At 36.2% G+C, this 17,258-nt stretch overlaps 2 protein-coding genes across 2 annotated transcripts; one reads left to right on the forward strand and one right to left on the reverse strand.

The window, feature by feature from the left end:
• The first annotated feature begins 1,989 nt into the window (after positions 1 to 1,989).
• LOC145642010 (RNA-binding KH domain-containing protein PEPPER-like) lies at positions 1,990 to 10,830 on the forward strand. Its single transcript, XM_081693058.1, has 6 exons — positions 1,990 to 2,391; positions 4,478 to 4,730; positions 6,256 to 6,404; positions 6,484 to 6,741; positions 9,715 to 9,909; positions 10,425 to 10,830. Exons 1-6 carry the CDS (start codon positions 2,116 to 2,118, stop codon positions 10,620 to 10,622), a joined length of 1,329 nt encoding a protein of 442 aa, XP_081549184.1. The 5' UTR covers positions 1,990 to 2,115; the 3' UTR covers positions 10,623 to 10,830.
• Positions 10,831 to 11,396: 566 nt separating this feature from the next.
• On the reverse strand, positions 11,397 to 16,909 carry LOC145642009 (cryptochrome DASH, chloroplastic/mitochondrial-like). The gene is made up of 13 exons (XM_081693057.1): positions 16,380 to 16,909; positions 15,035 to 15,174; positions 14,706 to 14,930; positions 14,464 to 14,589; positions 14,266 to 14,340; positions 13,971 to 14,087; positions 13,822 to 13,868; positions 13,658 to 13,734; positions 13,444 to 13,519; positions 12,953 to 13,022; positions 12,719 to 12,842; positions 12,205 to 12,254; positions 11,397 to 11,908 (listed from the first exon to the last, which is right to left on the reverse strand). The coding sequence occupies exons 1-13, from the start codon at positions 16,816 to 16,818 to the stop codon at positions 11,690 to 11,692; spliced, it is 1,785 nt and encodes a 594-aa protein (XP_081549183.1). The 5' UTR covers positions 16,819 to 16,909; the 3' UTR covers positions 11,397 to 11,689.
• Between the last annotated feature and the right edge of the window lie 349 nt (positions 16,910 to 17,258).

The raw sequence follows: 17,258 nt of genomic DNA on the forward strand, positions 1-17,258 counted from the left end.
GGTAATAGGTAGGAAGATAGAGTTCCCTCTTTTTGCTATCGTTTATTTACTGCTGCCACTCTAGACCATGCAACCCCTTCTGTTTCTGAGAGAGAAATAAATTCAATGCCCTGCTCGTTAAGTTAGGGAAAATAATTGTATAGCATGTCTTGAACTCTTGATCTACACTTGCGCACCCACGGGTGGTGCAAAGTTATAAACAAGGTTAACATTATAGAATGTCAACTAACTTAATTAGTACGTATAATTTTAAAAGTAATACCTTATGCTGATGAAAATCAATATTATTCTCGTTAACATCAATTACCTTTGCAGTATTGATCCCAATAATCTATGGCCTATGGGATGTGGAAAATGTCCTCTCTTTTTTTTTACTCGTATAAGTTTACATCTTATTTTCTCGATAGTTTTTATTGGATAAAGTTTATACTGGAGCCTCCATTTAAATTTCATTAGTAATGGTCAAGGCTAATCCATACTTCATATGTGGCATTGTCTTAATTTTATTAATTAAAATTTTTATAGGTGGTGATACCTAAACTAAAATTAAACTCTGAAACCTCATGTAAATTTTACCCCTAAAAATTGGACTTTTCTAGCCAATTTGATTTTTTTTGTGTGTGTGTGTGGTGTCAGTGTGTGATTAATTAAGGAGAATCCCTAATCAGAGCTCAAACGGATGATACATGACCGGAATCCCTACCTCTAGGCCCCAAAACACCCTCACTTGGCAAGATTATTCCAAGCCCTACCCTTAGCCGGTGCAGATTGTGCAACTGCACAGTACTTAAATTTTGTTTGAGGCCTCAAATAAGCAACATGTTATATACTACGTACAATTTGTTGAGCAAAGTTAGAATATGAGGTGCTTTGGTTCAGTGGTGTAGTGAAGTTCTTAAGTCAATGGGGGTTGCTTTAAAATTCTCACAAAACAGACTTTTTTTTTTAAAATTTTTTTTTTTAAAATTTATGTGTATATTTAAATTAAATCGGAACACTTAAATAAAAAGTAAAGGAGTAATACCGCAGGATTTGAACCCTAAACCTTTACAATATGAGATAAGAACCTTACTAACACTTTATTTATTTTTATTTGGTAATCCTATCTTGGAAGATGGAATGATCAATATTAGAAATTTAGAATGTTAAGTAAGAATATACAAGTATTGAGGTTAATTACAATTGGGCTTGGGCAACCCACTCATGAGCAACTCAATCCACATGTACTTCATCAAAACTTAATTAGACAATCCAATCATATTAATGGGTTCAAACTTCAAAGTCAATTCAAGTGTTAAGCAAATTGTCGAATGTGATGTCTTTGGTTGGCACAACATTCCCTTTAAAGATTGATCCAGTTTTATCAAGGTGTCCATTTTCCAGCTTCCACTCTATACTTGGATGCACTCACAATATTTGTTTTTACCCGTTTGCTTATTGTAATTTTTTTTTTTAGTCTTGGTACCTAATCATTTTTTTTTTTTTAATATAACACAATGTATAATCTTACATATATAATAACCAATAGTATTTTAGGTCCGTAATCGTCTTAACATTATTTATAAGAGTTTAGTCATACTTTTAAAACGTTAGGGTTAGGGATAACTGTCTTACAATCACATTGATAAAATATAAAATCAATCTTGAGGTTGACCATCTGTTCATGGGCAATTGGGCGCAAATCTCATTACCCTTTGTTACAAAAATATTTAGCGATAAGCATAAAAAAATCATGCTGTACCCACACTTCAAACCTAAAGCATGAATATCATAAAAAGGATTGTGATAGAATATAATCAATCACACATCATTCACCGCACCCAACATTAAACTAGATTGTATGACTCAAGAATCAAACCTCCCGAGTACTTGAATTGACCAGAACCCGACTCAACGACCCGACTGTCACCCCTTACGAGTATCGCTTAGCCAAATAGCCAATTAACCATAGTCAATTGACTCAATTGCCAATTCCAAATTGCTCTTCCACTCCCCTCCACCCCTTCCTTCCAAAACCCCTTCTTCTTTTCCCAAACTCCCTTGCTGTCTTCCACACTCCTCCTCGCGCTCTCTTTCTCTCTCCTCCTCCCAGCAGAGCAGCACAACCCCATAAAAATGGTGGAAACAGCCGACTTACAAACTGAGCACACAACCCCACCACCAGAAACGACGGCGGAAAACACCCAACCGGCGCCAAATTCAGAAGCCGCCACCACAACCACACCTAAGTGGCCCGGTTGGCCCGGAGACAATGTCTTCCGCCTCATTATTCCTGCCCCTCAAGTTGGGGGTGTAATTGGGCGAAAAGGGGAATTTGTAAAGAAGATGTGTGATGAAACTCGAGCTCGGATTCGGATTCTTGAAGCCCCTGTTGGTACTGCCGATCGTGTGGTTAGTTACCCTTTTCGTTGAATTTAATTTGGAACTGTTTTTCTTGGTTTAATTCAATTTGGTTTTTAATTAGGGTTTTGTAGCTTTCATTTATTTGTGGGTATTGTGAATTAGGTATTATTTGTTATGATGAGTATGACTTTGTAGAATTGAGCTTTTAGAGGAAAAGATGGAATCTTGTAAGGTTTTGGTTGATGGGTTTTACTGGGTTTTGTTGTTTGGTTGAAGTGTTGGTGTAGTTTGATGTGATCGTTTTGGGTGAGGTAATGTTGGTTCAATTTAGGGTTTTGTTCATTGGGCTGAATGGTTTTCGATGCCGGGGAGGTATTTGACTGAGAAAGTGAGTTCTTTGGAGGTTAAGCTGTTGGTTTTCTCTAAGTACAGTAGTTTTGGAACTGGCAAATTTGGTTGCTTTTGCTGTGGAACTGGTATTTGAGTTAGGGCTATGTGTCTGTAGGTATGAAGGATATTGTGGTGTTGAAATTGGATAGAAATGTGTGTGGAAAAGAGAGCTTTGATGGTTAAAAGTTTGGTTCTTGGGGTATAACATATTAGCATTGATTATTTTTGGTTGTTTTAGTCAAGGCTGTTTTGTTAACAGGTAGTAATAGATTTGAATTTGATCTTCTTTTGCTGTGAAGAAAATTAGGCTTCAATGGAGAACATCATTTTGAGGTTGGGTTCATGATTACCTAATTTACATTAAGCTCAGATCATAAACATAGTGTGGGTGTGCAATGTCCACCTCATAGACCGTTCAGCACGATGGAGTTTTATGAGTCACTAGTACTCATTTTGGGACCTATAAATCTGTTTTATAAATTGTACAAACTTGGTACATATTTTCAAACCCCTTGCTTATGAATAAACTATCTATTACTTAAAGCTTCTTTGTGGCAGAGGAACATCTTCAAGGGTATATTTCTTTGGAGTGAAATGTATGATTAAAGTTGGTTTTTCCTAAAGTTGACCTTAGATGTGCTTGTATAGTTGTATTGAGACAAAACATGTTGTATCTGATGTCATGAACAAACAGTAAGGATGTGGATTGAGAGGGCTGGTGCTCCTTTTTTCCTTTTTGCCTTTTGGGGCCAAGTCGACAGTTCATTAAGTTTGTATCATTAACTGTTGTTGACTTGTAGAGGAGGTCTGCTGCGAGGTTGCTTTTTTGTGAGAAGAGCCTTAACCTTGTTTTGCTTGAAAAATCTTATTGTGCTCCAGTATTTTCTCTTCTAATTTTCTACAGGCCACAAATCATCACTTTCTAGATATCTATATTAATTTTGATTATGGGGTTACAATTTGTGATTTAGCAAGTACAATTGGTAGTGACATGTGCACATGTAGGATGCTTGACTGATATGATTTTGTCCTAGGCTTTTCATGCAAAATGCACCTGATTATTGTTAACTTTCGTCATTTCTTGAGATTGTTTGAAAGATGTGATTTGATAGGGGATTTATTTGGATTATTTTCCTTTCAAAAGATTTTTTTTTTCCAAATTCCTCAACAAATCACTTTCCTAGTTGAGACTTTATCCTGATAGGGAGCCTGGACAATATTAAGCCTTTTTGTGGAGTGTAGAGAGTTATGGTTGTACTGGCCATTATTTTCATACTCAGTAGTCTGTACCATAAGACTGTAATAAGTGAGTTTGGTTTGGTTTGATTGGAAAGAAGTGCTTTATGGGTTATGTGGATGATTTATAGCTGTTTAACATATGCTGTGAGACAACCAATAACCTTATTGATCATATGTCTGTCAGTGTGGCTGCTTTTAAGTTTTTAAGTTCATCCATTGGGATTTTAGGTTGACAGTGTTTTCATATTTATCATCTCTGAGGACATGTTGCCCTCAATGTTTTATATTTATGCATCATCCTGTCTGATAAGAGTGACTACTCTTGTAAACCCTGAAAATGAAAGAACAAGAAGAGTGAAAGCTATATTACTCATCAGTGTCCAGTTATCAGTTTGGGCTTGGGAAAGGGATGAGCTTTTTCTGTATCCTCTAGTTCAATGGCTGTTGATATTTGTTGCACTCTTCAATACAATAGCTGTTCATAGTGTTCTTTATTTATATGTAGGTTCTGATATCTGGGAAGGAAGAGCCAGATGCTGCTCTGTCTCCAGCAATGGATGCAGCAGTAAGAGTGTTTAAGCGTGTTTCTGGTCTTGGTGAAGGTGACGATAAAGGTTCAGCAGCTGATGCAGCCGCTTTTTGTTCAATAAGGTTATTGGTCGCCTCAACACAAGCCATTAATCTGATTGGAAAGCAGGGATCTACAATTAAAGCAATACAGGAGAGCAGTGGTGGTGTTGTGCGAATTTTGCCCGAAGGTTTGTGTTGCAACTATTCTTTTGCTTTCAATACTTTTTTTTTTTTTTTTTCTTTTTCCCTGTTTGTAAAGTACTCTAGTTCTGCTTATCACTTTGCTGTCCCTGCTAATTTTTTTGCTTCAGTTAAAGTTCATTTTATAGCTCTATTTTCTTACCTTCCTCAAAAACTTTCGTCTTTGTGTACAAATTTTATCATTTGTGTTTGGGACGTGTCTCATTGAGTCACTGTTGAAGGTATGAGCTTATATGTGGTTGTAGCAAGGATATGGTCTTACAGGGAAGTACACTTCTTATCATTTTATGATAAAAGTTTAATCTTGATTTTGAATCAAGCCAGATTAATCTGATCTATGTTCATGGTGTTCATAAATAAATACTAAGATGGAACTATGGAAGTATGGGTTTGATGATTAACTTCTATATAGAACCTAATTTTCCTTTCAATGAAAAATTTATGGAAAGGGAGATCTTGATGGTTTTAGTTTTCTGATTTATAACAGCAAGAAGGGGATGTAATGGAATTGTTGGACTAGAGGTGCTGTTTTAGGTTGTTTTGATGTTGCAAAGATGTATTATTATATTCAAGGCTTGGAAAGTAGTTTTGATTGATGCAAGACTGTAAGAGTCAAACTTATTCCTCATGACTTAAATCATTGTATTTACATATTGAAAAAAATGGAAGCCTTATTCATCTCAAGACACGGATACGTTAGAGCTGGAATGACAGGAACTACCGGAGAGAAAAGGAGATTGATTACCTATTTACTTCATACGCCATCAAATGTTCGGGTTTGAGTAGTGAACCCTAGTTCTGGTAATTGAAGTTGAAATATATGATTATCTTTTTCAGATTTTGGGCCTTTTGCTCATGAGTTTGGGCCGAGAGAGAGAGTGGGGGGGGGGGGGAGAGGGGGAGAGAGAGAGAGAGAGAGAGAGAGAATCACATGCTGGTTATATGTTATAATTTCCCTTTAATATAAATAACCAAAGTATTTGACTCTTAAACTTTATATTTGGGTATCTTAATAGAGAATTGAGACAATTTGTATGAAAAATTTATAATTGCCATCATGCCTGTGTCCAAAGTTAAGATGGTGCCCTTGTAGTCGAAATTGTCAGAATTATCGTGTCGGAAATTTAGATCTGTACCCGTGTGTATGTAACATAGTGGATGAAAATAAATTGTTTCAGTATTTGTTTGCTGTGTCACTCAAGTGACTCAACTACCACTAGTATATGAACTTCAGCCCAATAGTGCTTAGGACAAACTATTGGTTCCAATGGTTAAGGTGCCGCTGAATTCTGTATGATTAGCTGGGAGAACATTCTCTGCAACAGGTGCCCTGTGCTGGGTTGATTCATGCATTTGTAAACACAATTTTGTCATCTTGAAGTGTTGCTTCACAAAAATTCAGTAGAATCTTGTTCTATCCCTTTTGTTATATAGTTCATTGTAATTTAACATAAGATATTATTGTTCCATCTTCTGTTTTGCATAAACTCTAATGGATATATTCTTGTCTAGGTGAACTTCCGTCATATGCAGCTTCTGATGAAAGGATTATTGAAATACACGGGGAAGCTCTCAAAGTTCAAAAAACATTTGAAGCAGTCCTTGGTCACCTGAGGAAGTTTTTGCATGATCACAGTGTTGTGGCTGTGTTTGAGCAAACTGTAAGAAGTTGTATTTTTGAAATTTAGCATTGTCTTCTTTCATTCGGCATTTGTTGTGACTTATATGCTGTTTCTGCAGTACAAAGGGACAATATCGCAAGATAGGACAGCTGATGCTTTGGAAGATAAATCCCAATCTTTGGTTCAGGCTACCACATCTCAGTCATTAATTGCTGATCATTCTCTGTCATTGAAGCGGGAAAGCTATTATGACCGTGAAGCTGAACTTGATATGAAATTCCCTCGTTCTGCGGTGTCACTGTATGGATCAGATCCAGCGCTCAGTTCTCTTCATTCTACGGGTCTTTCTCGTGCTGCTGCTCCTATAATTACTCAGGTATAAACGATTATTTCGTTGTACATATGTTGGGGATAGGGATGTTAGGTGACATGCACCTTGCAAGAAGTCAATTATTATGTAATGTCAATTTGATGGCTTTAATACTGATATATACGAATTATATTTTATATTTGTCTTGCCTAAAGGGCAGGTGGTGTCGGGGAGGAAAATTATGAACTATTGAAACTGCAAAGAGTTTGTTATGAATCAGTGAATTACATAGTGAGCAGCAATTACCTGGACAAATTTCAGATAAATTTTATGTAATGAGAAAAAATTGTCTTATCAACTGCTGAGATTATTAAGGTAGGAAGTATACCTACTAGGATACTGCGAGTAGTACCATTACCTTTTTTTTTTTTTTTCCTCAACTACCTTCACCATCCTTCAAATTTACACCAGCTGCCACTACCTTTTCCTTAATTGTCGCCACCGCTACCAACCTTCCTCCCGTCATCGCCACCACTCCCCTCTACAATTCTCTCTCTTTTTCGCTTTTTCTCTTAGATCTGGTTCGTAGGTAGCTTATGGTGGTGGTTGGGTGACATTAGGGATGATTTTTGGGTAGCTGGGTGATTTGTGGAATCTTGTGGTTGGTTTTCGGGGTAAGTGGGTGGTATTCGAGGTGGTGGGAGGGTGGCTTTTGGATGGGCATTGAGGCTGTTTTCTGTGATGACTTCTGAGGAGGGTTGATGTGGCAATGGGGTGGTGTGATGTTGGTTGGGGACATGGGGTCAGGCGTTGGTGAGAAGTGATGGAATAGTCAATGCTGGTCAAAGATGGTTTGGTGTAGAGGAATTTAGGGGTATGGCTGATTCCTTATGGAAGGCAGGGAATCATGTTAGAAGGAAGTGGGGGAAACAGCGGGGTGAAGGGAATGATTAAAAAGGCTTAGCAAACAACAATTTAGGTAATTAAGGCTGTCTTGCTAATCTTTTCCTTGAATACCCCAAACCAAAAGCCCCCTTGAGAGTTTTGGGGTTCTCCTCTTCACTTCAGAGGGAAGCGAAAATTAAAAAGGTTTTTTGGATTAGTCAAAGAGACTGAACTCAAATGTTCTCCTACTATTCTATGATTGAGGATTCTGGCTATAATAGTATTCAAAAAGCAAACAATCCCTCCTACTAAAATTGAGGGGGACTAGGGGATACCGAAATCTACTAATTACTTTTACAGTCACCCATCTTCTAAAGCATCTGCTCAAGGATAAACTTTTGACTTTTCTGCAATACAACCAAAAAAACCTCTGTTTCTCCTATCCTTGATCCTCAGATCATTGAACATCACACTCTACTGTTGATTTTACCCATGACTTTACCTGCTGATCAACGAGCCAAAATATTGCAATCTCAGAGGCTCACCCTTCTTTTTCCATCAAAGAAAAGAATCCTAATAGGTCTGTCAAATCTGTACTTGCAAGTTGCAACACGTCATTGTTTTAGTGTTAACTATATAATGGTTTGACCATTCGAAACCACAATCCAATGAAAAGTTATTTTTATCCTATGTAGGACTTTTGCTTGCCAATTACTTTTTTCTTTGGAGAAATGATATCACATAATATATTTAAGAAATAATGATGTTTGAGATGCTAATTAAACCTGTTAATCAAGAGCACAAAAGAAAGAAAATAGCAAGAATCCAGTAGATATAGAATATAGTGAGAATGAATAATATGAAGTGACTTTAAATGAAATCGTTTTAGCTATTATGGGTTAAGTGCTGAGTGCTGACCATGCCTAACACCTTATCGATCAAAATTTAGTTGAGATTGAAGTTTTCATCTGTGATGCGTATCAAAATTTAGTTGAGAAATTTATTTGCAAGCATAGCGCATTTGCTGATACATTATTATTCTAGAGAATTTCCTGATTAATTGTGCTGTTTTGTGAGGCCGTGTGGGACTGTTGTGGGGGGGGGGGGGGGTATAGAGCAGGCTTCGCTTGGGATTCCTGCTGCCAGTATTGTTTGTTCTTTTCTAGGATTTGTTTCTTGATGACTTAAGTCATTTTATGGTGATGTTTGCAATTTTAGTGGTTTTCTAAATTTTGTCACGTGTCTAAGATACATGAAGAGGCTGTTGTGCATATTTTTAGTTTTTCCATAAAGAAAATTTGAGTTTTTGTTGTCTTTGGAAGAACCCTATACTTTTAGCCCAGTAGCTCTACTCTTAAAATGCTATTTGTTTGTGCAGCATATTAGAGCAACTCCAATGGCAAGCTAATTGTCAAATTAGCTAGCCATGCCACCTAAGATTGCAAAGCTATTATTCCTTCTAGCTAATTCATACCACAATGGTTAGGCTAATTAACATTTAGATTTTTTAGCTTTATTTTTTAAATAATTAGTATATTATTAGAGATAATTAATTTCTAAGCTAATTAGCTTAGGTAAGCTAATTTGCTTGGCATTAGCTTGACCAAGCTAATTATTAAATATACTCCAATGGTTGGGCTATTAGCTTGAAAATTATTAAAATTGCAAGCTAGTCCCTAAAAGCAACCATTGGAGTTGCTCTTATAATCTTAATATGACTTGTGAAGGTTTGGGATAGAGTAAGTCAGGATGTTCTGTCTGTGTACTAGATTGAGTTTCATGTGTTAGCCTCTTAAATTTGTGCTGGCCAGCGGCTACTTGTGTATCTTGTTTTATTGAATATGAGTGTGTGGATGAGAGTTGTGTGAGATCATAATTTTTTGTCTGTGGAAAGAGATTAATTATAGTTATTGTGGGGTAGTTTCCGAATTAGAAGTGAAAAAGTTAATTTGGGGCAAGTGAAAAAGTTAATTTGGGGCAAATGAAGAAGGGATGTTAAGATATGGTATGTTTTGCTTCCCAGCAACATCATAGTTGCAATTGAGATATTCAACAATCCTACATATTATATTTTGCATTAAGGACACTGTGTTCTATTTTTTTAACTCTGTATATGCAATTAATTCCATTCTTTTGATTGATTGCTCTAATCAGGTTACACAAACAATGCAAGTACCACTTTCTTACGCTGAAGACATCATTGGAATTGCTGGAAGAAATATTGCCTACATTCGTCGTGCCAGTGGTGCAGCTCTTACTGTCCAAGAAAGTCATGGTCGAGGTGATGAGATCACTGTAGAAATTAAGGGCACTGCAACGCAGGTCCAGACTGCTCAACAGCTTATCCAGGTTTTTGCCTTCGTTTACTTCTTGTTTTTCTGCATCTACTTGCGACTTTTGCAATATGTTTTTTTCATTCTAATCAAAAAGTTTGTGTTCAATCTTTAGATACTGATTTAAGACCCTTTGGTATTTCAAATAATGCTGAAAAGTTTTGGACATCATAGCACGACTTGACTTGACCAAAGCTAGTAAGACAATGTTGAACCAAACATGACCTGAACCCGGCCTGATTTGTTCCATTTGTCATAATGTGTAATCATAGTACATTTTATAACCACTAGTATTCAATATTTTCTTTTTTCATCCATAGCCTATGTCTACTTGTATATCATGTTTAATAAGGGGTTTTTTTTTTCTTCATCTATAAACTGGACCTGGAGTTTATTACGGTTTTTGTAAAACTTAATGACAACTATATGTCTTTATGGTAATGTCAATGATGGTGAATTGGTGATAATTTAAATGTTCTTCTAGTTTACCTCAGAATGAGTAAAATTATTGATATGTCCTAACGTTTGCAGGATTCGATTAATGGGCAAAAGGTAGCCCCTGCTAGCATGTACGGAAAAAGTGATTTGGGCTTGGGTGCTGCATATTCACATCTTCCAGAAAGCACGTATCACCCTTCATCATTGTCGTCTTTATCATCCTATACAAGTCAAGGTCTTGGAGGAGGTTATTCTTCTGGCTTGGGAGGCTACAGCAACTACAGGTTTTGAGGTGTCTTGTAGTAACCACTGCAGTACCAGATCCGCCTTCACTTTGTATCTTTTAACTTTCTTGTTTGATACTTGTATTGTTTACTACTAGATGAACTTTATAGGAAATTTTTAAGTTGATAACCTTCTAATCTTGTCAAATGCAAAAGACAGAAGGTTGTGCTGTACGATATTTCCATTAATCTCGTGCCTTTCTGTTATTTGTTTATTTTTGCGTGCGAACTGAGAATTGCTGGGTTATATCTCTCTTCGGACAATAGAGCCTTAAATCTGTGAGAACCTTCTGCCTATTATAATTTTATTCATGCATTATTTGCATACAACTGCTTGTGAACGCAGAGAGAACTCCAGCGTATCAGTATCCTTATTATCTGACCTGAAAATTACCGGGGTTCCCATGGATATTCAACTCAATTGTACACAGACTGATACAGTGATACTAGTGACCACTGATGTAAACAGGCGAAGACAGGATTCGAATCTGTAATCCTCAGGGCAAGACTCACTTTACGAGTCCGTCCAGCTGCTCTTGCTGAAATCATTACTCTTCATTCTCCCATGCTCCAGCCCCGATTAGGCGGAATTAGTGGTTTACAGCAAAATTGGAAGATTCAACAATTGATGTATAAATGTATTTTTAGACTTGCATATAAATAATTTTTGGATCAGCTCATTTTCTTAGAAAAATAAGCTAATTTGAAATCAATTATCGTAAGAGAAAGCTAGCAAGGGCTGCCAATTGGAGAAAGCTAGGGTTCCAAATTGAAAAGAGAATACTATTACCAAGTTTGACTTCGTTGATCATTCTTAAATTAACTGATTTTCGCATGTCTATCATATACATGAGAATTAGTTATACTAAACAAAAATTTTTGGTATCTAGTACATATATTATAGAACATTACTTCAATTGGTTCACCAAAAAAAAAAAAAAAAAAAAAAAAGTAACCTTAGGTGTGTGTAAGAAGACACGACGAACAATAGGTATGATTTAAATCTCTCACCTAGTTTCCTAATTCTAATTCTTTCATCTTTATTTTTCTTTAATAGGTTACTTTGGCATCAGTTTATCTTGTAAAGTGTTTGTTCCTCGGCCCGCCAGCTCTGTAATCTCTTCGAGAAGGGCCAGCTTTTTGGCCACCCTGTTTCCCAGTGTTTCCAAACTTAAGGGGCACTATAGGTTTAAGGTACGAAAACCCTGGAAAGTGACGTTTATCCTTGGGTAGCCGTCTTAGCTCCGGTAACCAATAGGCTACATACTCGCCTTCAGGATCGTATACCTGTGCCTGAAAATCAAATTCAAGCAAGTTCCCTTAGAATGTCAGCAATGCTTTAGTTGGCATGATATATTCTTGTGTTCTTTTGCTACCGTAAACTATAAAATACAGTATTGTGTTAACTACATTGCTAGATTATTCTGTTCTGCAGTTCTGCTTGCTGAGACCATGAACTGGGATTGTTTCAAGATTATTATGCTACAACCCTATAAAGGTTAAGATTGATCGTGTGTTAAGTCGAAAAAGCACCCTTTATACGAAGTACTTGTTATTTTGTATAGAGGGTTGAAATTTGAAGGTTATACCTGTTTGGGAATGCTGAAATATCTATCTTCCCTGGGATCATTTCCAACACCTGCACACACAGCATCGCACAGAGACTCAGTAAACTAAAATTTACGACGCATGGATATTAAGAAGTGGACATAGCACAGATAGATGAATAAGCTGGTGGCCTGGAGCACCATCTATCAGAATGGCTTAATCTTTTTAAAATTCACTATGTACTACATCCCCCTTTGTTAGCAAATCAGAATCAATTTCAGATCGATATGTTTAAAGTATAACATATCCGGATGAACTTGTACTCCATATTATTAGATTAAAGTGAATAGTTTTGAGCAGAAGAACACGAATGACATGCAAAATAAAATTCCCTAGAGATTGAATGTGAGGCAAAACTAACATCAAAGCATTGTAACAATGACCATAAGATGAACATTGAAGATTGAGCCGTGGCTAGCAACCATGGACAAGTAGACAACTAGTGAATACATATGATTTCGTGTTTGTGTGCTCAAGAGAGAGATAGGAAAGAACCTGCTCCATATGTCCAATTTCCGTAATTAGAACAAGGATCATAATCCAAGAGACACGTCTCAAACCATTCTGCCCCCATACGCCAGTCAATACCCATATCCCTTACAAGAAAAGAGCAAACAATCTAACAACAAAATTCCAATGCCTCAATTAGGTTATATACACGTTAAAAATCAATAAAAATTTCAATATCTTCACAAATGGCAACAAGCTTGATGAGAAGTCGGAATTTACCTGTCTACCCCTGTTAGACATGAAGCCAGTAGTTGCTAATTCTTTCATATTTGCATCTATTAGTGGGTACCTGAAAAAATGTTGTTTATAATAGATGTGAAATGTTTGACCAGAATGCCTGACCACCGTGCATCTAAAAGCATAAATGAATCAACAACTCATAAGGCCTGTTTTGTTCATGAATTATACGCCACAATTCAAGAAAGCGAGAGACAATGTGCCACACATTCAAGACCAGGCTCAAAAAAGAGGTGCAACTGGTGTGTTTGTATACAATAGGCTTAATCGCCCCAAATTCATAGTGTCACCCCAATTTACATAAAACCAAGCTTCAAAAAGGTGTAACTTTCATTTGATTTGAAGTTACATTTACAAAATTGCAAGTGTCTAAGCCCATTATTTTACTCTTGACCTACTAGAAAATAAAAGGTAGAATTTGAAAATGCGATATCTGAATTGATATAAAAGCAACTTGAATGAAAAATGTATACCCAGTTTTGCCGTCTCTCCATGATTCAAACAATGCAGTATCCTGGCTCCATTTGTTATCTAAATGCCTAGGACCACCTAAAGGATAGACAAGGAAATAAATTAAGAATGGTTACATAACTATCAACCAGACCACGGTTTTCAGGACTTAGGAGTGAAAATGAAGAGTCTAAATGTTCAATGCATTTAATTGAGAGCAAGAAATTTAGATATTACCCAAATGGAAAATAGAATTTCCGTATTTGATTGATATAAATCTGAAGTAATCTCTCCATATCAATTCAAATAACACCCTGAAATTATATTGAACAGTTTAGAAACAAATTTCTCGTTGGACAAGCTGTTAATATGAGTATATAACTAATAAATGAAACTATTACCAGTATGTTGAATCATTAGCTACCCTCTCCCTTTCATACCTCTTGACCTATAAAAGTATAAACATAAAGTCATTCTCCATGTGTTATAATTTTTTTCCATGGTTTGAAGAGACTGAATATTTAGATAAAGAAAAGGTTCAATACTCAACCTCCTCGTATATGAGGCGTGGAGACAAGCTTCCACTAGCCAACCATGGAGAAAATTTCGTTGAGTATTCAGATCCAATCATTCCATTCCGTGTCTCCTTGTATGTTTTCAACAGATCCTAAACATTTTATCATAACGTGAACAACAATCTTAAAAACAATTGTCATAGTAACACGAGCTGTTAAAACGGCAATGTAGCAACACATGTACAATATGTTTCACATCGTAAGGATGCATCTTATTATGTGCTAGAGGAGATTGACATCATTTGTCAGCTCAAAAATCAAGCAGCTAACCTGTTTCCAGAAGTATTCATGAACTCTGCTCAATGAAGCGCTTTCACCACCAACAAATACTAGACCTTTGTCTACCTGTCACATAACAAGAAACAGGCCATATTCTATCTCTGTCAGGAAAATGAAACAGCAAAAGAAGGGCACTTGTGAATTCGTTGATTCGTGATTTAGTTACACTCAGATACCTCAGTAACATACCTCTTGGTTATGTAACCCTAACTGGTCAATAGAAGGAATGGTACCCCAGTCTTCAATTTTAGGAGGAGGGCCAAGTGATGCAGGAATCTTGATGCAGGCTCTGATTTTGCTCTTAGATTCAATGGACTGTAAATTCCAACATATGTAGTAAAAAAAATTTGTAAAAAAAAGGGATGAACAAGAAATGACCGAACAACTAGTGGAGGGTGTTTGGTGCCAAGTATTAAAAAGACCTTACATACCTTACGGAATTGTGTGTAGACATCAGGAATGTCTTTCACATTAAAGGGAAGATCATTTTTATGGTACAAAGTAGCTCCCCAAAGAAGTTGCAATTTAGGAGTCTTTGCTCCATTTTGGGCTGTAGATTGGCCTACTGTTGATGGAAGCGATACTTTTTGCAAACCTTTATTTACCCGTACTTCAACATTTAGCTCCTCGCTGCATGTTTCCTTCTGAGCATATATCTGGTACAGCCAAATTGAAATTTATGTTGTCTAAACAATATGGTTAACCAAAAGCAGAGGACAATTATTCTTCTTCAGAATTCAAATTAAGGAATTATCTTAACTGTGTGAGCTCCAAAGGTTTCTGCAAGTGCAGGAAGAATTTCCTCAGGCTTTCCATGTTTAATCAGCAAGTTTAAACCATGCTTCTGTAAGTTCTTCCTCAAATCGGCTAAACATTCTATAAGAAACTGTGCTCTTAATGCTGTCATATTTTTTTTGTGAGCTTGACATCAGATAAAAATCACAAGCTGAATACTTCTTTTGTTTTAATATTTCAAACAGAAAGCATAATAAAAATCCTCCTTTATGTTAACTTTGGAAGAAATAGCATTAGCAGAAAGCAGCTCATAAGCAATTAAGCACACAATAATTTCCAGTTATTCCAGCTTTAGAAAGCTCTAGAAACTTGACTGCATGAAGTATACAATATCATTATCAAATTTCAGCATAAGTACAAAGTTCCAAACTATTCAAGTAGGGCGGATAGACGTAGGAGCAATAAAGAGCACATTTTTTGTTAACATTCATGCCAATATTGCCAACTGTCAAAGCCAATATTTAATGCTTAGATGAACCCACATCCCCAAAAAGTAGGCCATAAAATAGAAACACAGCCTAAAGCATTGCAACATTGAAGCAAGTTAGGCATCTCCAAGCAAGTTAGGCATCTCCAAGATATACTTGATCAAAGTTAGTTTTATAAACATCACCTTAGTTGAGAGTTCTTGCCTCCAATAATTGCATCTTCCCACACCTGTCCATTAAGGCAATGCTACCTAAAACTCACAATCTTCCTAAGCATCCAAGCCATACCCTTGGGTAAAAAAGTTTATTCAGTCTAGCATCGAGCAAATTTCCTCCAAAAGTACAATAGTAGTTCATAGTTTCATACTCCGAATTTTCCATCCAGCTCATTTCCACATTCAACTATCCTGTCCAAATAATTTTCCAACCCTCAAGAGTCCTAATAGAAACGACCATGTTACCAAAGCCCTTGCACTATTTAGTACCAATCCAAATCTCTCTCAAATTGTTATTGAAACCCCATTGTAAACCTCATGAGATCCAGAGAAGAAGAAGGTAAAAAACACATTATAAGATTGAAAAGTCACTCATCTTATAACATATTCTTTGTAAAGCATCAACTACATTATGATAAAATTTAAACAAGATAGAATTTTTGTATGTGTAGAAAGCCACAAATGCCAGAATTGTAGACAGGATTTGATACCCCAGAAAAATTGCAAACATATAAATACACTAAGATGAAAACACATCCAAAATCCATACAAAAATCAAAAAAGAATAAACACCCACATCACAATATTACAAATTCTCCTCCATTAACACATCAGAAACCCAATAATTTAACTTTTAACAAGAATTATATGAAAGAAGCAATCATACCTCCAGTTTTAGGGAACCCAAAACTATAAGTAGTCCCAAAATGGCGAGGATCAACACAGTAAACAGGCAAAACGACCTCAGAAGAAGCCCAAGCTTTGAACAATGCTTCATTATCCAACACTCTCAAATCATTTCTAAACCATAAAATGCAAACCCCTTTACCATTTCTCTTATTTTCAGAAGAAAGATAGTATCTTTGGAAAATTTGCCCTGTAATTTTATCAATGTCATTAGTTTCCAAGGCAGGAACTTTATAAATTACTGATTTTTGGGATGGTTTTGATTGAATATTTTCAGAATTAGAGGCTGAATTCATTGCATAAAATTGTTTTGGAAAGTGATTTTGGGTTAAATTGATGATAATTGAGGTGGGTTTTGATGAATTTGTAAATTTTTGCAAGGATAAAATTGAGAGGGAAGAATTTCTCAATGTGTACATTTTTTAATTTTTCTGTTTTTAGTGTGAGATAGGAGAACAGAGAAAGGTGGAAGAGGAGAAGATGAGAAGTTGACACGTGGAAGTGTTTTTTAGTTATTGATGAATGATGATGTGGAGCTTTTTTGGCCTGTGGAGAGGTAGATTTTGTGATTTTGTTTTTAAGATTTGGATTAGTTGCTTGTAAATTAATGTTGTAAGGGTGATGCTACATTGCTATGTGACAAAATTGTACATACTTTTTGGTTCATAACAGTGTACATTGTTTGATTCATAACCTTTTTACTTGTACTCGGGTATCTATGTTTGACACGGATACGAGTACAAGTATCCGATTTGGCTCTTTTGTGAAAAACTCCTTGATTTTGAACTTAAAATGAAGTGTTTAAGTGTCATACTCATGTTCGAGCGTCAAGGGTCCGACATGGGTACTTGATATGAAA

Source organism: Chenopodium album, chromosome 8, assembly GCF_948465745.1.
Source record: "Chenopodium album chromosome 8, dcCheAlbu1.1, whole genome shotgun sequence".
NCBI classification, from domain to species: Eukaryota; Viridiplantae; Streptophyta; class Magnoliopsida; order Caryophyllales; family Amaranthaceae; genus Chenopodium; species Chenopodium album.

Excerpts from the sequence above, each read along its gene's own strand:
- LOC145642010 (XM_081693058.1), top strand. The coding sequence starts at position 2,116 with ATGGTGGAAACAGCCGACTTACAAACTGAGCACACAACCCCACCACCA. Across the intron at positions 6,742-9,714 it reads CTGCTCCTATAATTACTCAG|GTTACACAAACAATGCAAGT; the intron begins GTATAAACGATT and ends TGCTCTAATCAG. Across the intron at positions 9,910-10,424 it reads CTGCTCAACAGCTTATCCAG|GATTCGATTAATGGGCAAAA; the intron begins GTTTTTGCCTTC and ends TAACGTTTGCAG.
- LOC145642009 (XM_081693057.1), bottom strand. The coding sequence starts at position 16,818 with ATGTACACATTGAGAAATTCTTCCCTCTCAATTTTATCCTTGCAAAAA. Across the intron at positions 13,735-13,821 it reads GCTAATGATTCAACATACTG|GGTGTTATTTGAATTGATAT; the intron begins GTAATAGTTTCA and ends ATATAATTTCAG. Across the intron at positions 13,520-13,657 it reads AAATTCTATTTTCCATTTGG|GTGGTCCTAGGCATTTAGAT; the intron begins GTAATATCTAAA and ends TCTATCCTTTAG.